This window comes from Panthera uncia (genome assembly GCF_023721935.1).
Source record: "Panthera uncia isolate 11264 chromosome B2 unlocalized genomic scaffold, Puncia_PCG_1.0 HiC_scaffold_24, whole genome shotgun sequence".
NCBI lineage: Eukaryota > Metazoa > Chordata > Mammalia > Carnivora > Felidae > Panthera > Panthera uncia.
In genome coordinates, this window is record NW_026057580.1 from 36,209,504 (window position 1) to 36,227,932 (window position 18,429).

At 41.4% G+C, this 18,429-nt stretch overlaps 1 protein-coding gene across 2 annotated transcripts; it reads right to left on the bottom strand.

The window, feature by feature from the left end:
* Window positions 1-6,978: 6,978 nt before the first annotated feature.
* On the bottom strand, window positions 6,979-16,314 carry LOC125937924 (KH homology domain-containing protein 1-like). 2 transcript variants are annotated; one of them, XM_049652874.1, is made up of 3 exons: window positions 15,917-16,314; window positions 9,542-9,634; window positions 6,979-7,522 (listed from the first exon to the last, which is right to left on the bottom strand). In XM_049652874.1, exons 1-3 carry the CDS (start codon window positions 16,077-16,079, stop codon window positions 7,380-7,382), a joined length of 399 nt encoding a protein of 132 aa, XP_049508831.1. In that variant the 5' UTR covers window positions 16,080-16,314; the 3' UTR covers window positions 6,979-7,379. The 2 variants fall into 2 exon arrangements, with proteins under 2 accessions (XP_049508831.1, XP_049508832.1); XM_049652875.1 differs by lacking the exon at window positions 6,979-7,522 and having other exon boundaries at window positions 8,462-9,634.
* Window positions 16,315-18,429: the final 2,115 nt, after the last annotated feature.

The window sequence follows — 18,429 nt, forward strand, 5'->3', positions numbered from 1 at the left end:
TCAGTTAAGCCTCCAACTCTTGGTTTCGGCTCAGGTCATGATCTTGAATTTCACAGGTTGGAGCCCACATGGGACTCTGCACTGAGAGTGCAGAGCCTGCTTTGGATTCTCTCTCTCCCTCTCTCTGTGCCACACATTCCCTCACCCCCTCACGCTCTCTCGCTCTCAAAATCAACAAACTTATAAAAAAAAGAAAAAAAAGATTTCTACCTCATCTAATTGTTTTTCTCCTGAAAAGGCTTTATTATGCACAGAGGTGGGAAAGGACTCAGGACTCAGTCCTTGGCAGCCGCTTTCCTCATGGCAGCCAGGACAGTACTCAGCTCCCCTCTCTTCCTCTTGGCAGATGAGTGTCTCCACCTTTTTCTTGAACCTCTGGGCCTGCTTCCCCTTAGCTCCATGGTGAGCCAATTGTATGTGGCAAAGCTGCACACCTCCCAGATCGTGTCCCAAGTACTTGATGTGTTTGGTGAGGCCCCCAAGGCAGTGGTAGCTGTCCTCAGCTAGCTTCATGTTTCAGTCACTGTGTCCCTTGTTGAGGGTCACAGCAGCCATGGGGTAGCGCAGAGCCCCATGCTTCCTGGAAAGGTGGTCTAATTTTTTTTAATACCTGTGGTGCTTGTCAATATTTACCCCTCTTCATACTAGATTTTATCAGTATCTTCTTTGTTTCTTGGTAAGGCTTGCAAGAATTCTTCCTACTAATTTTTTTAAATAAACTTAATTTTTTAGAATAGTTTTAGATTTACAGAAAAATCTTGAAAATAATACAAAGAATACCCATTTACCCCACACCCAGTTTCCCCTATTTACATCTTATATTAATATGATACATTTTATTGTAATTGTTGAAAACAAGACAACAGGCCCAAAATGGAGTAGCTTATGCTAAGCACCACATCACCAAACCCATCAAACTGAAACTAAATTTAATTACAGTTTTAGCTCTCCCAGAAATGGAGTCTTAAATCAATTAGTCAGGAATCACCTGGTCAGCACTAGTTAAATAATGATAGACACCTGTCATCCCCTAAAGGATTAACTTTGTAATAACCAACTTGTTTTTTTGCCTAGTATAACTTCCTTGTTCCTCTTCCCTTTTGCCTATAAAAGTCTTTCATTTTGTACAGCTCCTTAGAGCTCCTTTTTATCTGCTAGATTGGATACTGCCTTATTCGAATCGATTTTTACTTAAATAACTATTAAAATTTTAATACGCTTTTTATTTTTTAACACAATTGATGAACCAATATTGATATACTATTATTAACTGAAGTCCATACCTCATTCTGATCACCTTAGTTTTTACCTAGTGTCCTTTATCTGTTCCAGGATCCCACATTACATTTAGTTATCATCTCACCTTAGGCTCTTCTTGGCTGTTAAAGCTTTTCATACTTTCCTTGCTTTAATTACCTTGACAATTTTGAGGAGTACTGGTCAGCTATCTTATTAGATGCCCCTTTATTGTAATTTGTCTGATCTTTTTTCTCAAAATTAGATTGGAGTTAATGGGTTTGGGGGAAGACCACAGAGGTAGCCTCCCACTTCATCACATTATATCAAAAGTACATACTATGAAATGACTTCACTTTTGACATTGACCTTGATCATCTAGCTGAGGTAGTCTTTGACAGGCTTCTCCACCAGAAAATCACACACACACCACTTCCCCTACTGTACCCTTGTAAAGAAGTCACCATGTGCAGTTCACAGCTAAAGACAAAGGAGGGGCCCCTGGTGGCTCAGTCAGTTGACTGTCCAACTCTTGATTTTGGCTCAGGTTATGATCTCACGGTTGTGGGTTCAAGCCCCACATCAGGATCTGCACTGACAGCACTGTCTCCCTCTCTCTCTGCCCCTCCCCTGCTCACTCTCTCTCCCTCTCTCTCTTTCCCTCTCTCTCAAAACAAATAAACATTAAAAAAAAAAAACAGAGCAAGAAGTTAGGCTCGACTTCCTCAAGGGCATAGTATCTATATAAACTATTTGGAATTCTGCATACATTTGTCTGTTCTTCCTCATTTATTTATTCAATCATTTATTTGCATCAGTATGGATTCACATCTTACTATCTTTTTTAAAAACCAGCTTTTGGGGGCGCCTGGGTGGCTCAGTCAGTTAAGCAGCCAACTTCGGCTCAGGTCATGATCTCGCGGTCCGTGAGTTCGAGCCCCGTGTCGGGCTCTGTGCTGACAGCTCAGAGCCTGAAGCCTGTTTCAGATTCTGTGTCTCCCTCTCTCTGACCCTCCCCTGTTCATGCTCTGTCTCTCTCTGTCTCAAAAATAAATAAAAGTTAAAAAAAAAATTATAAACCAGCTTTTGGTTTTGTTATTCCTATTTTGTTTGTGTTTCATACTCCTTTGGTTTCTGCCTTAACCTTTTTTTTTTTTTTCTTTGCTTTGTTTCCTTAAGATTATTATTTTTTCTCATTTTTAGAGTTGAATGTTTACCTCATTTGTTTTCATTCTTTCTGATAGTAACTTCTTACTGCAGTACAAGGAGGGATCCACAACTTTCCCCCCCACCCCACCTCCATCCACTCAAGGATCCCTCTCTAGAGCTCTGGAATTGCTGCCCAATGGCAGCAGCCTCTTCTGCCAGGCTTAGATATCAGACTTTAGGTCTGCTCTTTGCTGCCCTTTGTCTTGGGATATCAGCCTCCTCCACCACTGGAAACCTTCCTGTCAAAGACTGCCTATGAAGGAACTGCAGCTGCATTGTAAATATCCCACTCTGTAAATTTCCACAGGTTCATTTTGCCATAGAAAGACAACTGGTTACTTGTTATACATCTTCTTTTAAAGTCTTAGCAAGAATCCACAAGCCCTGACAAAGGCTGTACATTGACCCTAATAGTTTGGGCTCCATGCCCATTTGTGTGCTTATTACAATTGCTTCCTATTATTACTCTATTATTATTTTTTAAAGAATTATGACATTTCCAAATTTGGTCAATTCCTAGTTCCCAGACCTGATCCCAAAGTTAGCCACAAGATGGAATGCAATCTTATCTTAATTATATTCCTGTCTAGTTGTTTAAAGGTAATGAAAGGCCATTTGCCTCAGAGATTTTAGGCTGCTTCCAAAGTAGGCCAATCTTTTTTTTTAATTTCCTGTTAACAACCATACTTAGAGAAAGGGCAAAGAGAAAAACTATTAAGCTCATCTATCTATATGATTCAACAAAACCTTCTACTCAAGAAGGCAAGACTTACAACCCATTTAAGTAGCCAGGGAGAGTTCTGTACCTACTCCCAGACTTATCCTGCAGCCAGATAACACCAGAAAGATCCTGTTCCTTGCTTATTTAGTTTAGTTTTGCCTTTTGCTTTGCTGTGGTTTGTTTGTTTTAAGCAGGGAAGGAAAAACTTGGAACGCTGACAGAAATATATCAAAGGAGATATCCAAAATAGTCCCTTATATCATTTACATAAGATGATATTGGTAATAATTAGATATTACCCACATTAACTTCTTACTCTCTGCTCTTGAGGATTTCTTTTCTTGAACTATATAAAAATTCAGAACTATGAAGAACTATGAACTTCTTCCTCCATTTATAGCTGAAACCACAGTGTCACTCACAAAATCAACTTTTCATTTATCAGTTAAGGTACCAAGAGTTCTGCCTCATCTATTCTCTAAAGAAATATTACAAAGATGTGCATGCAGACCTTTTCATGACAAAAAGCAGTATATAAATATTTTGAAGAACTATATGGTGCTTTCACCTTCCCACTTTCCTCCTCCTGCTTGATAAAACTTGTCAAATCTCTCATGACATAAATCTTGCTTTCCTAGGTTCAATCAATGGCATTTTATCAAAACTGTCTTTGTCTATGATGAAGGAAAATACTTCAGATAGTGTGCTGAACTCTGAATTGTGTCAACCCAATCATCCTTCAAGAAAGAACCCAAGGCACCTGGGTGGCACAGTTTGTTAAGCATCCAACTATTGATTTTGGCTCAGGTCATGATCTCACAGTTGGTGAGTTTGAGCCCCACATTGGGCTCTGTGCTGATGGCTCCGGGACTACTTGGGATTCTGTCGGTCCTTCTCTCTGTGCCCCGCCCACCCTCCCCTTGTTTTTTATTTTATTTCTCTCTCTCTCGAAATAAACTTTTTTTTTTTTTTAAAGAAAGAACCCAAGCTAAAGAGTTTGAGGCAGAAATCCCTCAGCTGTCAGAAATATGGGCCCTGCCTCCACTGAAGAGAGCTGCCTCACTAAGAAATGTCTTCCCAAGACATCCCACTATAACTACAAAGGGTCCTCTTTGTTCTGCAGAGGCCTGGATAGCTGGCTGATGCCATCATTTGGCCGGCATAAGCCCGACTTCTCTCTCTGCCGAGTCCTGCTTCCTTCCCCACCCCTCCACAGGTGTTGATCCCAAGAGTGCTCCCTAATGAACATCCTACACAATGCTACCATCTCAATCTCCTTCCTAGGAAAGTTAACTTGTGTTCATTACATCACGAGTGGTGGGGTACCTGGGTAGCTCGGTTGGTTAAGCATCTAACTCTCGATTTTGGTTCAGGTCATGATCTCATGCTTCATAGGTTTGAACCCCACATTGGGCTCTGTGCTGATAGTGTGGAGCCTGCTTGGGATCCTCTCTCTCCCTCTCTTTGCCCCTCCTCTGCTTGTGCTTTCTCTCTCTCAAAATAAATAAACTTTAAAAAAAAAAAAAAAAGAAGTGGTAAAAGAAAGGGGGTGGGCAATAGGACGGGGTTTGGGAGCTAGATCACTACTGCTTGACTAGTAATGATCCAACCATCATTAGTGGTTAGTGGAGCACAGATAGCCTCTGGCATAAGGCCATGATCCAATTGTTAGAGTTCCATAACTACTCAATTTGAATAGTGTACAATATCAAGGAATATGATGACAGTAGAATTAGGTGGCTACTAAGCTTAATTAATGCTCTAATCTAAAACAGTGATTCTCTGGGGGACCTGGTTGGTTCAGTCGGTTAGGCGTCTGACTCTTGATTGTGGCTCAGGTCATGACCTCACAGTTGGTGAGATTGAGTCCTACATCAGACTCTGCACTGACAGCACAGAACCCGCTTGGGATTCTCTGTCTCCCTCCCTCTGTGCCCCTCCCCTGCACACGTGCACACAGATGCACACACATTCTCTCTCTTAAAATAAATAAACTTTACAAAATAAAATAAAATAGTAATTCTCAACTTATTGGTTTTTTTAAATTTATTTATTTTGAGAGAGAGAGTGTGTGGTGGTAGGGGCAGAGAGAAGGAGAGCAAGAATCCAAAGCAGGCTCCATGCTGTCAGCACAAAGCCCAAAGCAGGGCTCTATCTCATGAAATGTGAACTCATGGCCTGAGCCAAAATCAAGAGTTGGGCACTAAACCGAGCCACCCAGGTACCCCATAATTCTCAACTTTAGAATGCATTAGAATCACCTAAAGGCTTGTGAAATGACAGATTGCTACACTCTGCCTCCAGAGTTTCTGATTCAGAAGGCAGTGAATTCTGAGAATCTGCATTTCTAACAAGTTCACAGATGGAGCTAGTGCTACTTATTGGGGACCACACTTGGCGAACCACTGCTTGAGAAAAATTCAGTGCAAGGCTGAATGCAATTAGCACAATTGAGAGTCAAGTCATTGCTAGTAAAAAGGTTCCCATCTACAGCAGGAAAGCAGAAAAAGCTGAGTTCCAGGCCTTAATCAAAAGAGAGTATGACTAATTTGGATGTAAATTTTAAAAAATTTTTTTAAAAATTAAAAAAAATAAAAGATGGTATGGGGCACTTGGTGGCTCAGTGAGTTGTTGAGCATCCGACTTCGGCTCAGGTCATGATCTCACGGTCTGTGAGTTCGAGCCCCACATCGGGCTCTGTGCTGACAGCTTGGAGCCTGGACCCTGCTTCGGATTCTGTGTCTCCCTCTCTCTCTGCCCCTCTCCTGCTCATGCTCTGTCTCTCTCTCTCTCTGTGTCAAAAATAAATAAACATTTAAAGAAAAATTAAAAAAAAAAAAGAGAGAGTAGCTAAGGGGCATGCCTGGCTGGCTCAGTTGGTGGGGCTTGAAACTCTTGGTCTCAAGATGGTGAATTCAAGCCCCACACAGAGTGTGGAGCTTACTTTAAAAAGAGAGAGTAGCTGAGCTCCAAAGTTGAACTTCCAACAAAGGAAGGACTACTTTGCCAAGGTTGGAAAAGAATGGGACCCTGATATATAGGATAAGACATCTGGATTGATGCCCCTGAAAATCTTTGAGTTTCCATATTCCTGTGAATCCTCTGAGGCTGCAAAATTGCCTTATCTGAAGAGAGCTACCTCACCCAAGGTCATACTCCCTTCCTGGGGCAGGCCACATTCAATAATTGATCAATGTAGGGATACAAAATCTTGGTCCTCTTACCCCAACTCAGGACAGCTTAAGGCCTACTCCTGCTCCAGAAATCCCCTGCTCCAGAGATCCAGATGAGGCCTTCCTTAGGCCTGCATCTTAACTCACTTAGCTGGATTGGCTTCCTTTCCCTCCCCTCCACAGATGCTGATCCCTAATGAGCACCCTGCACATGGATAGGCTTAAAACACCTGCTTACCAGGAACCCAAACTGCAACACACGGTGAGGCAAGACTGCCCAGGGTTCCTGACACTCTCACTGACAGCCACTCACAGCTTCAGATCTGCCAGAGATAACTAGTTACCAAGTCTGTGTCACACAGTTCAAGTCAAAAGTGGGGGGAGTCAAAACTTGACATTGTCTGCTAGACTTTTTCACTCCTTACTTTATGGCAGGATGTAACAGAGTCAAAGTTTTACAAGCAGCCACTCTCCTTGTGTCCTGGCTCCTTCTAGAAAAGTAATAGAGACCAAATACTGGAGGGTAAATGATCCTAAGAACGCTGATGGGAACAAATTGCAGCTGCTGCTCTTGAGCCACTTTTTGTAATATAACTAGAAAAAATAATTTAGGTGTGAATTCATCATATTTCTTTTTTTCACTATATTTCTTATAGAATGAGGTATCATTAATCTTAAGACTTTACCACACAGACAAAACAGTCGGTGGAAAGAAAGGATAAGAGGAATGCATATTGATGACTTCTGTCCTGAGGAGGATTAGGCAAGGACATTGGCCAAGCATTAAAAAAAAAAGAGAGAGAGAGAGAGAGAGGTGAAAACTAGTTATGAAGAGAATAGAGAGCACCAGACAAATCCAGGCAACTGGGAGTGCCATTTGAGATAGATGATCATGCAATATCACTCGGAATATGGAAAATGTCACTGTCTATGGAAAATGACAAGCTAATTCTAAAAGTATTTAGAAATACAAAGGATTAAGAAGAGCAGGACTCGCCTGTAGAGGAAAAATAAGAAGGTAGAGCTTTTTTTTTTACTTATTAAAGTTTATTTATTGACTTTGAGAGAGAGAGCGAGTGCATAGTGGGAGAAGAGAGGGGCAGAGAGAGACTCCCGAGCAGATTCCACAATGCCAGTGCAGCACCCCAGGCAGGCTCCATCCCAGCAATCAGGAGATCACGACCTGAGCCGAAATCAAGAGTTGGACACTTAACCAACTGAGCCACCCAGCACCCCAAGGTAGAGCTTTTCTACTGCATATTTAGACCCTTTTAGATATATATTTTTTTCCTTTTAGACATTTTTTAAATTGCAACAATTAAGACAGTGTGGTTTTGGTGTGAGAATAGACAAATACACCGATGAAAAAAGCAAGAAACCCTAAAATAGACTCACGAACATACGGAGACTTGATTTATAGCAGAAAAGGCACTTCAGAGAAGTGGGAGAAGGGTAGTCTTTTCATAAATGGTGGTAGGGAAACTGAATACATATCATTTAAAAAGAAAATTAAAAGGGGTGCCTGACTGGCTCAGTCAGAAGAGCATGTGACTCTTGATCTCAGGGTTGTGAGTTTGAGCCCCTTGAGGGATGTAGACATTACTTAAATAAGTAAAACTTTAAAAAATAAATAAGTAAAAAGGAAATAAAAGGAAGAAATGTGATCCTACCTCAAACTATACACAAAAAACAATGGGGAGGAGGAGGAAGAGAAGTGGTTGTGATGTAAAAAGCACAACACGAGGGATCCTTATGGTATCAGAACTGTTCAGAACCTGGACTGTAGTGCTGAATACACAAACCTATAGGTCAGAAAAACTGTATAGACCTGAATTCACACACATATACACACAAACACAAACAAATACAAATAAAACCAGGGAATAGGTCTGTATCAATATCCTGGTTGTGATATTTTACTACAATTTTTCAAAATATCTCTATTATGGGAAATTGGTAAAGTGCACAAAGAATCTTTCTATGTTACTTCTTGCAACTGCATGTGAATCTACAATTATCTCAATAAATTTTTCAATTAAAAAATAAATTATAGATAAAGTATAGATTAAATGCAAAAGGCAAAACAATAAACTTTCTAGAAGACAAATAGGGCCTTATGACCTCGAGGACAGGAAAAATTTATTAAACGGGACACAAAAGCACCAACCACAAGGGAAAAAAATTGATAAATTGAAGGGCATTAAATTTTTAAAATATCTTCAAATGATACCATTAAAAAGGTGAAAAGACAAACCATAGAACAGAGGAAATATTCACAACACATGTGATGAACAAAGGGCTCATATCCAAGATATATACAGAGCTCCAACAAATCAGTAAGAAAAATACAGACAATCAAAAAGTGGGGAAGAGACAAACAGGCACTTCACAACAGAATAAAACTGTGAGAGGTGTTCAATTTTATTCAGGAAACTATGAAATAAAACAACTGTGAGACCCCATTAGTTTCCCATAGGAATAGTTAAATTTAAGATTGAAAATACTAAGTATTGGCAAAGATGCTGAACAACATGAACTCTCATATACTATGTTAGGAAAAGTGTAAATGACAACTTTAGAGGGGCACCTGGGTGGCTCAGTTAAGCATTCCCCCTCTCAGTTTCAGCTGAGGTTATGATCTCACTGTCATGAGTTTGAGCCCCACATCGGCTCTGCCCTGACAGTGCAGAGCCTGCTTGGGATTCTCTCTCTGTGCCCCTTCCCTACTCACGCTGTCTCTGTCTCTCTCAAAATAAATAAATAAACTTTAAAAAAATGACAAGTTCAGAAAATACTTTGGCATCACCTTTTAAGTTTCAGAAAACACACTACAACTCGGCAATTCTACTCCTAGGTATACCCAAATGGTATAAGCCCCTAGCTAGGTATGTATCTCTACCCCCAAGAGATTTGCATTTGTACGTACACTGGGAGACTGTTACAGACTGAACTATGTCCCTCCCCAAAATTCATATGGTAAGGCCTTCTACCCCATTGTGATTATCTAGAGTAGGACCTAATTAAGGTTACATGAGGTCATAAGATCTGATAGGACTGATACCCTCATAAGAAAAGAAAGACACCAAAGCTCTAGCTCATGCACTCACTCTTGCTCTCTCTCTCTGCACACTCAGAAGAAAGACCATGTGGGATACAATGAGTAGGCAGCCATCGGCAAGCTGAGGCCTCACCAGAAACCAACCCTTGGATCTTGGGCTTCTAGCCTCCAGAACTGTGAGAAAATGAATTTCCGTTGATAAGCCTTCAGTCTGGTATTTTGTTCTGGCAGCCTTAGCTGACAAATAAGAAACATACAAGAATGTTTATTGTAGCACTCATTATAATAGCCCCAAACTGAAAACAACCCCCAAACCCATTAATGTTAGAATGGATAAATGAATTGTGGTATATTTATATAATGGAATATTATACAACAAGGAAAATAAATGAAACAGCTATAGGCAACAAAATGGAGAAATCTTATCCTGAATAAAGTTAGTCATGAAAGGAAACAATATGCATTCTTTTACTTTTACTTTAACATCCATTAAAAAAGAAAAACTTAAGTATAATGTTTAGGAATGAATGCTTAGGTGATATATAATTACAAAGACAAGGAAATGATTACCATACAAGAACTTTTGTTAAGGAGGGGAGGGACTGGGAAAGGCACAAGAGGGACTTCTAAGGTGCTTGTTGACAATAGTCTATTTTTTTTTTAACTTAGATGATAAACACATGGGTGGTCACATTATGATAATTCATTGACCTGTACATTTATTTGTGTTTTGCACACTTTCCTACTCATATACAGTAAAACCTTGGATTGCGAGTAACGTGTTCTGCAAGTGTTCCACAAGACGAGCAAACATTTCTAACAAATTTTAACTTGATAAACATGCGATGTCTTGCAATATGAGTAGTACCTGATACCAAATGTCACATGATCACAACTGAGCGAATGGCTCTTGAAACTCACTTTGATATACAAATGCTTTGGATTATAAGCATGTTTCTGGAACGAATTATGCTTGCAAACCAAGATTTTACTATATTTCACAATAGAAAAATTTTAAATATTTCTGGGAATGACAAAATATATTAAAAAAAAAAATTCCTAGGAATTCACACTACAAATGCTCTCTCATATATGATGCTTATCATAGCAGGAGGCTAAAATTAACTAAATGTCCATCAACTAAGACCAGCAAAAGAAGTCATCTTATTTTAATGTCATAATACAACATCTATATACTGAATTATTATTTAGCATTTTTTTCTTCTTTTTTTATTTTAGAGAGAGAGCATGCACAAGTGGGGGAAAGGGGCAGAGGGAGAGAAAGAGAATCTTAAGCAGGCTCCAAGCTCAGTGCAAAGCCCTATGCAGGGCTCAATCCCACAATGCTGGGATCATAACCTGAGCTGAAATCAAGAGCTGGACGCTCAACCAACTGAATCATCCAAGTGCCCCTGTTTAACATTTTTAAATGGTTTATTTCTATATGTACTAACATGGAAAAATCCCCAAGATAAAATTATGTTTAAAATATACAGATGAACATATGAAATGTGTTGCCACATATTAAAATATATGTGCATATATAAAATATGCATGTACAAACATATATTTATTTGGACATTTTAGCATCTTGTGGTGCCAAAAAGTAAGGGAGTACTAAAACAAAGGATGGATACATATTGAAACAACACACCATAGAAGCCAACCTGGACAAACTTCCAACCCAAAAGAAAGAGCCAAAGTTGGGTCAACTTGAGCAACAAAAATGATAGTATTGAATTATACCCCAAAAAAATTTTTCCCATGCTGCCTCCCCTCCCAAAGAAATTGTTTCAATCCACAGTGCATACGAATATAAATGAATAAATTGGAGAGAAACAACTGTTAAGAAAGATTCCAATTAATAAATGTAAATGAAATGAGAGAAATAAGAAATCACTAAAACAGCACAGTAATCATTGCCTCTGACGAGACTTACCAATAGATGCTAAAATTAGTAAGTTTAATTAGAAGGTTTAATGAGAAACATGATATTTATATAGTCTCAGTGTATCTCCCCCCAAATATTTAACAATCACAAATGGAAAAACAGTAGGTTTACAGCACAGAATCTAGGCAAGTGATTTTTTAGCCAAGTGATCAAGGTTAACATCAGAGTAGCACATACTGACATCATATATCCCCTGATATGCTGTAATGAGAAGAAAACATGGTTGCATCATCTCTGTGGCATCCTTCCCAATAATGCCCAATCAGCTAATCATTAAAAAACATACAAAACCAAGCCGAGGACACTTTACAAAATAAGTGACCGGTATTTATCCAAATACCATGTAAAGGTCATGAAAGACAAGGGAAGACTGTGGAACTGTCAAAGATGAGAAGAAACAAAGGAGACAAGACAACTAAATATGATGTGGGATCCTAAATTGGATCCTCAAACAGAAAAACTACATTAGGAGAGGCGCCTGGCTGACTCAGTCAGTAGAACATGCGATTTTCGATCTCAATCTCGGGGATGTAAATTCAAGCCCCACGCTGGGTGTAGAGATTACTTAAAAATTAAAAGCCTTTAGGGTGCCTGAGTGGCTCAGACAGTTGAGCCACTGACTTCGGTGCAGGCCATGATCTCGTGGTTCGTGGGTTTAAGCCCCGAGTTGGACTCACCGCTGTGGGCGTGGAGCCAGCTTTGGATCATCTTTCCCCCTCTCTCTCTCTGCCCCTTCCCTACTCACCCTCTCTCTCTCGCTCTCTCTCAAAAATAAACACTTTTTTAAATCTTTAAAAAAATGTTTAAATATTTAAGGGAAAAAACTGCATCAGTGGAACAACTGTTGCAATCCAAATGATTTCTTAGTTTTGAAAATGTTCTGTTATATAAAATGTTTACTTAAGTAGAAGTTCAGTGAAGGATATACTGGAACTCTGTAGTATTTTTGCAATTATTTTGTAAGTTTAAAATTAGCTAAAAATTTAAAATAAAAGTATAGATCAATGTATGAAATATCCTGCCACACATTAAAATACATCTGTATATGTACATATAAAATATGCGTATATAGACAGACATAATATCTCTTGAGTAGAGACTGGATGACTGAGGGGCAATAAATGAGAGGTTTACCTTTCTCTACATACCCTTTTGTATCTTCTGAATCTCCATGTACATGCATTACATATTTTTGAAACTAAATTATTTTTAAGCAAACTCTACACCCAACAAACTCACCACTCCAAGATCAAGAGTAACATGTTCTACCAACTGAGCCAGCCAGGCACTCCTTGGAACTAAAATTTTAAGTAAAATGAGACTTGAGTGGTTGCTACACTTGACTATAAAATGGCACTTAGCCTAGAAGCACCTAGGTGGCTCAGTCAGTTGAGCATATACAGCTCTTAATCTCAGCTCAGGTTTTGATCTCAGGTTGATGAGTTCAAGCCCTGCATTGGGATCCATGCTGGGCATAGAGCCTTCTTTAAAAAAAAAAAAAGGCACTCAGCTTAATGATGAGTTCAGTTTTCACAGAACTACCCTATCAAACAAGGTCCAGTTTCCTTCCAGAATCCATCAGCTACAAATATGTCTGATCTGAGAGGGTTTTACTTTCCTTTTGGGATCTTAAAAATTTACTGAAATCCAAAGAAAGCATAAACTTATTTCCTGGTAATATTATTGCAACTCTGGGAATATATCATAAATATCATTATATATATAATAATGTATATATAATGATACATTCCTAGAGTTACATATATATAATATATATTATATATAATATATAAAACTTATATTATATATAACATATATAATATATATAACATATATATTTTACATATATTATATATATAAAACTTGTGCTCCACTCAGGTATTAAAATAAGTACAGAGATAATGAAGAAACTAAAGTCTTGATACTAGCATTTCTCTAACTAGTTTTAATGAAACTGTTATAATCTATTTTGCACTCACTGTAATAGAAGAGCAAGACAACATAAAAGCCTAGATTCCAATTCTAACTCTGCCACTCACAGACTGTGTGACCATGGCCAAGTGGCTTAGTTTCTCTGTGTCTAAGTTCCAAGGGAATGACCTAAGCACCCATCTTATGGGCTGTTTTGAATATTGAATAAGATCACACATCTGAAACAGAACATATCTAGCACTTAAACTCTCAAATGTTAGCCAATGTATTTTGAAAACCTTTTGGCTCCTTTTTAAAGTTTTTAGCATTTAAGAGAATCTAAAATATTAAATTTGTGACTTAATTACATTTTAGAAGTTTCATTAAAAATAATCATTTTAAAATTTAAGCAAATTACATTTATAAATACATATATTTTGGGTTATTATGAAGGAGTATATATGTATTTAGTTTTATTAGAGAAATGTTAATAGTCATAGAATAAGTAATCAGATATCAAACAGGTATATGTAAGAGTATCCTTTCTCTTTAGGCAGAATGACTCTCCACAAAGCCTCCTGAATCCTCACCCTTCTGGCTTCCTGTTATGTATGTTCCTCCACCTCACAGGACGTGGTCCCTCCACCATGGCTTTGGGCAATATCCCTCTTGCTTTCACAAGGGCTTGAAGGCCTCAATTATCCCCTTCTGCCTCCAGATTGTTAGACTCTCCCTCCCATCGTGTCATCCCTACCCTGACCCAACATTCTGTCCTTTTCTACAGCAAATGTCAAGCTCCTTCTCCATTGCCAGCTATTTCTTTGCTCCCCACCTCAACAAAAAACTATCCAGGTTTTACTATCCAGGAGCTTCATCAGTTCCACTTGTCAAAGAAGTCTACTAGACATACTTCATGTGCATCTCCATTTAAGTCCTTCAACTCATTCCAACCTAGTTTCTAAGAACCCCAGAGTGGCAACTGAACTGTTCTACAAAAGCTAGCAGAAAGCCCTGGGCACACAAACCAAGAAGCAGTTCTTTGCCCTCATCTGACTAGACTACTAGGCAGTATTCCCAGCAGACAACTCCCTCCTTTAAACTCTCCACTTTTACTGGCAGAGAACCAGGCAAGAAAGGAGAGATTGATTCTACAGCAGGGGGGCATTGGGGAACTGCTCTGAAAAAAATTTCACACGGCCCCCAAAAGTGAGAAGCTGAAAACATATTTTGAAAAATTTTGTCTTTCCTCCATCATAATCTGGAAGAAACACTGATCAACACAAAGCCACTGAAAATTATTTATTATAAAACCATTGAAATGGCTCTTAAAAGTTCGAGTTTGTACTATCAACAATAGCCAAAATATGGAAAGAGCCCAAATGTCCATCGATAGATGAATGGATAAGGAAGATGTGGTATACATATACAATGGAGTATTACTTGGCAATCAAAAAGAATGAAATCTTGCCATTTGTAACTACATGGATAGAACTGGAGGGTATTATGCTAAGTAAAATTAGTCAATCAGAGAAAGACAAAAATCATATGACTTCATTCATATGAGGACTTTAAGAGACAAAACAGATGAACATAAGGGAAGGGAAACAAAAATAATATAAAAACAGGGAAGGGAACAAAACATAAGAGACTCTTAAGTATAGAGAACAAACTGAGGGTTGCTGGAGGGGTTGTGGGAGGGGGATGGGCTAAATGGGTAAGGGGCATTAAGGAATCTACTCCTGAAATCATTGTTGCACTATATACTAATTAACTTAGATGTAAAAAAAAAAAAAATCGAGTTTGCAAAAACTTGAACATGACACAATTAAGAACAGATGCCCCCACACCCATCCTCATCCCCATCTTTCATGGCACAAAACAAAACTGGATGGAGCCTTGGCCTCCTATTGCCTGGCCAGCACCTCTTCTGCAAGCAATGTCATTCCTGTCCCGAGGTCAGCCACAAGCATGCTGTCTGGATAAGGGAATAAGGGATTCCAGACAGGCCCCAGCCTTAAACTGAGCGTGGAGGTCCCTGCAGAATTTAGCAGCCATCTAAAAAGTGGCTAAAAAGAAAGCAGCTGGTCATGTGCATGTTTTGTGGTGATGACCCCAGAGTGGTGGTTCTCAAACTTTGGCATGCATCAGAATCATCTGCAGTCTTGCTAAAACACAAGTTACTGAGCCCCACCTCCAAAATTTCTGATTCTGTGGGTATGGGATGGGCGCCAGAGTTTGCATTTTTTACAAGTTCCAGGTGACTCGGCCTCTGCAGGAGGGACGATGCACTATGTTTTGAAATCCGCTGGCCTAGGGTATCTAGTATATCCACAAAAGAGATTTGGCAGAAGCCTGACCCCTGAAGGAGCTGCCCAGAGAACTCACTGGGGACTTCTAAGCCTGGCGTGCACAGATATCCTAGATTTTCCACATTCAATCTAGCCACAGACTCCTTCCCAATCGCATCTCATTCTTCCTACTCAGGTGCCAGGGCCCACACCCAGGGATATTTAGATTTAGTGACTGTTTTCAGAACTGTCCCAGACTCTTACACTAAAGAAGTGGAGTGAGCCAGAAAGATACGGAAAGCGAAAGCCCCCTTCCCAGATCCCTGGGCAAATGAAGCTTTCTGCACCAGGGCCCCTGAAGCTACTCACCTCGATTTCGGCGGATCCGAAGCTGAGAAGCCATTGTCGTACTCAGGAGCATCGCAAGGTACTGGTAAAAGGGCCATCCAATAATGAAAATCAGTACTCCGCATCCCAGGATGTCTTTCACCACGATTAAGACATCGAAGCACCTCTGGAATACCGTCAGCATTTCGCCACTCTGGCCTGTGAAGGGAAGGGGACGCTATACCACAGCCAGGGACAGCCCGGGTACCGCAAGGCCAGCAGGCAGGAAGGACCAGTTATGAGCTTTAGGTTAGGAAAGAAAGGAGCACTCGGGGTCAGAGTCCACCCAGGTTGTAACAATGTACAGTTTTGAGGTTTTTTGGATCCAAAATCTGCTTATTGGTATAGCTTCCCACTCATGTTGATTCAGGGTGCTTTTAGTGCTGCTTCCGTCCGAAGGAGCATCCTTCCGTGAGCCTTGCTTTTCCTCCGGTCGGCTGGCACAGGCCGGTGGTGCAGCCCACGCACACCACCACCGTCTGAGCGTGGCTGAACACTGTGGTGATTTTGTAGCACCCCGGGCACTTCACGTTCACGAAGTAGAAGTTGGGGCGCTGCACCAGGCGCTGGGCGTGTTCTCGTAGGGAGGTCGTCACCGTCGGCAAAAACCTGTATCAATGTATAGTTTAGAGTTCCAGGAAATCTCGAGGACCACTGGGTTAAGGCCTCCACCCTGCGAAGGGAGTGACGTAGGCAGGCACCCGACGATATGCTGACAACGGGACTTCGAAGGGCAAGAGCTTCGCACGCACGCAGCAAACGACGTCGGTAACATCCACAACTCGCCACATAAACGATCTCTGGGTTCTGACCGTCCTCTAACGGCGGTCCCCCGCGCCGGCGGGGAGCGCGGAGCCACATCCCGCCCCCCAGCCCCCGGGACCGGGAGTGGGGCGCTGTGCTGTCGCAGTGCGCCGGGCCCTCCCCTTCCGCGGCCGCTCCTCGCGGCCGCTCCTCCCACCCGCTCCCGCTGTGCTACCCCCGCCGACTCCGCCGCCCGCCGTTTCCTGTAGCCTCCGAACAAGCATTTCCCGCGTTCAGTCATTCGGTTACCTACCCTGCCGTCTAGGGGCCCTGGAAAGTCCCCAGGACCGCCAGGCTCCGAGTTTTCGAGTGTCTCTGGCCGGCTGCGCAGCCACGTGCGTCTGGCACTGCTGAGACTGGAAATGCCCCCCCCCCCCCCCCCGGGCACCGAGGGACCAGCTAGTTAGGGTGAAAAGCAGAGGAATCTGGAAAAGGGGATAGGGGGAGAGAAGGGAAGCCTCTGAGAATTCCACCATCTTCAAAATCTCCACGCCTTCGAGAAGGCCCTTCAGTCCTGCGTCCTGCCACAGTCTCAGGAACCACACCTGCCGTCCGGGGGAGAAACTGTGACGGCGCTCAGATGGCGGCGGCGGGACTTAGAGCCGCGTTGACTGAGTGTCTTCTGCGGGCTGTGTGCTGAAATCGTAACCACCTACGAGAAAACTGAGGCTCCGCAGACTGAAACAACTAGTTTGGAAAGAGGGGAACGTGCACTAGGATCCAAGGCCCTGTGGCTCGAAGGTCCGAGATGTCCCTGAGATACCTGATTCCCCTACCTGGGCATTCTGTCTTACATACTCTAACTTCAGATTCCGAGACAAAGCAGGTCCGCTGGAACCTTCCGAGCAGGTGAACTCCGCCCTGGGCACCGCTTTCCTCATCCAGTCCCCCAGGCGCCCTTCCCGTGTGTGCTCTGCACCTGGGCAGCTCCCAACATTACAGTGCCCAGCAACGCTCGGGCCCCCTCGCTTCTCCGACCCAGGCGGCGGGTAACCCTTGGCAATCAACCGCACCGTGAGATCACTGGGGACTCAAAGCAGGATGAGGTCCGTTCGCAGCCGAGAGCGAGCCCCAATCCCTGGCTCTTTGGAACCATCTCAGATTTAGCACCCCCTCCAGGTTCACCAGGCTCTCCGAGTTGGGTAAAATTTTTCATCTGCCCTTAAACCGCGGATCAACTTTGTGAAACACATATATGCGCTGTTTGTATTGTGGTTTGGTAATTGCTGCAATTCACACATAAGTGACGCTTTTTTGGTGCATGGGGTTGAGTGTTGGGAGTTTTTTGCAGTCTGTAATAATTTCCTGGACCTGGCCTTTATCAAACCTCGTCTTTTTTTTAATGTATTTTTTAATTTAAAAAATTTTAAGTTTATTTATTTTGAGAGAGAGCAAGAGTGAGAGGGGAAGAGGGAGATAGAGGAAGAGAGAGATGAGAAGCAGGCTCCATACACCTGAGCCAAAATCAAGAGTCTGCTGCCTAACCCCTAACCCATTGAGCCACTCAGGCTGCCCTCAAACCTAGTCTTCTACTCTCCTTAGCACAGATTATTTCTTTTTCCTATTACATTAAAAAAAAAAAAAAAAAAAAAAAAAAAAAAAAAAAAAATTTTTTGGTTTCCCCTCTCCAAAGGAAAAAACACTTACCTTTAAAAAACCCACACCTCTTCAATACCCGACAATTTTTTTTA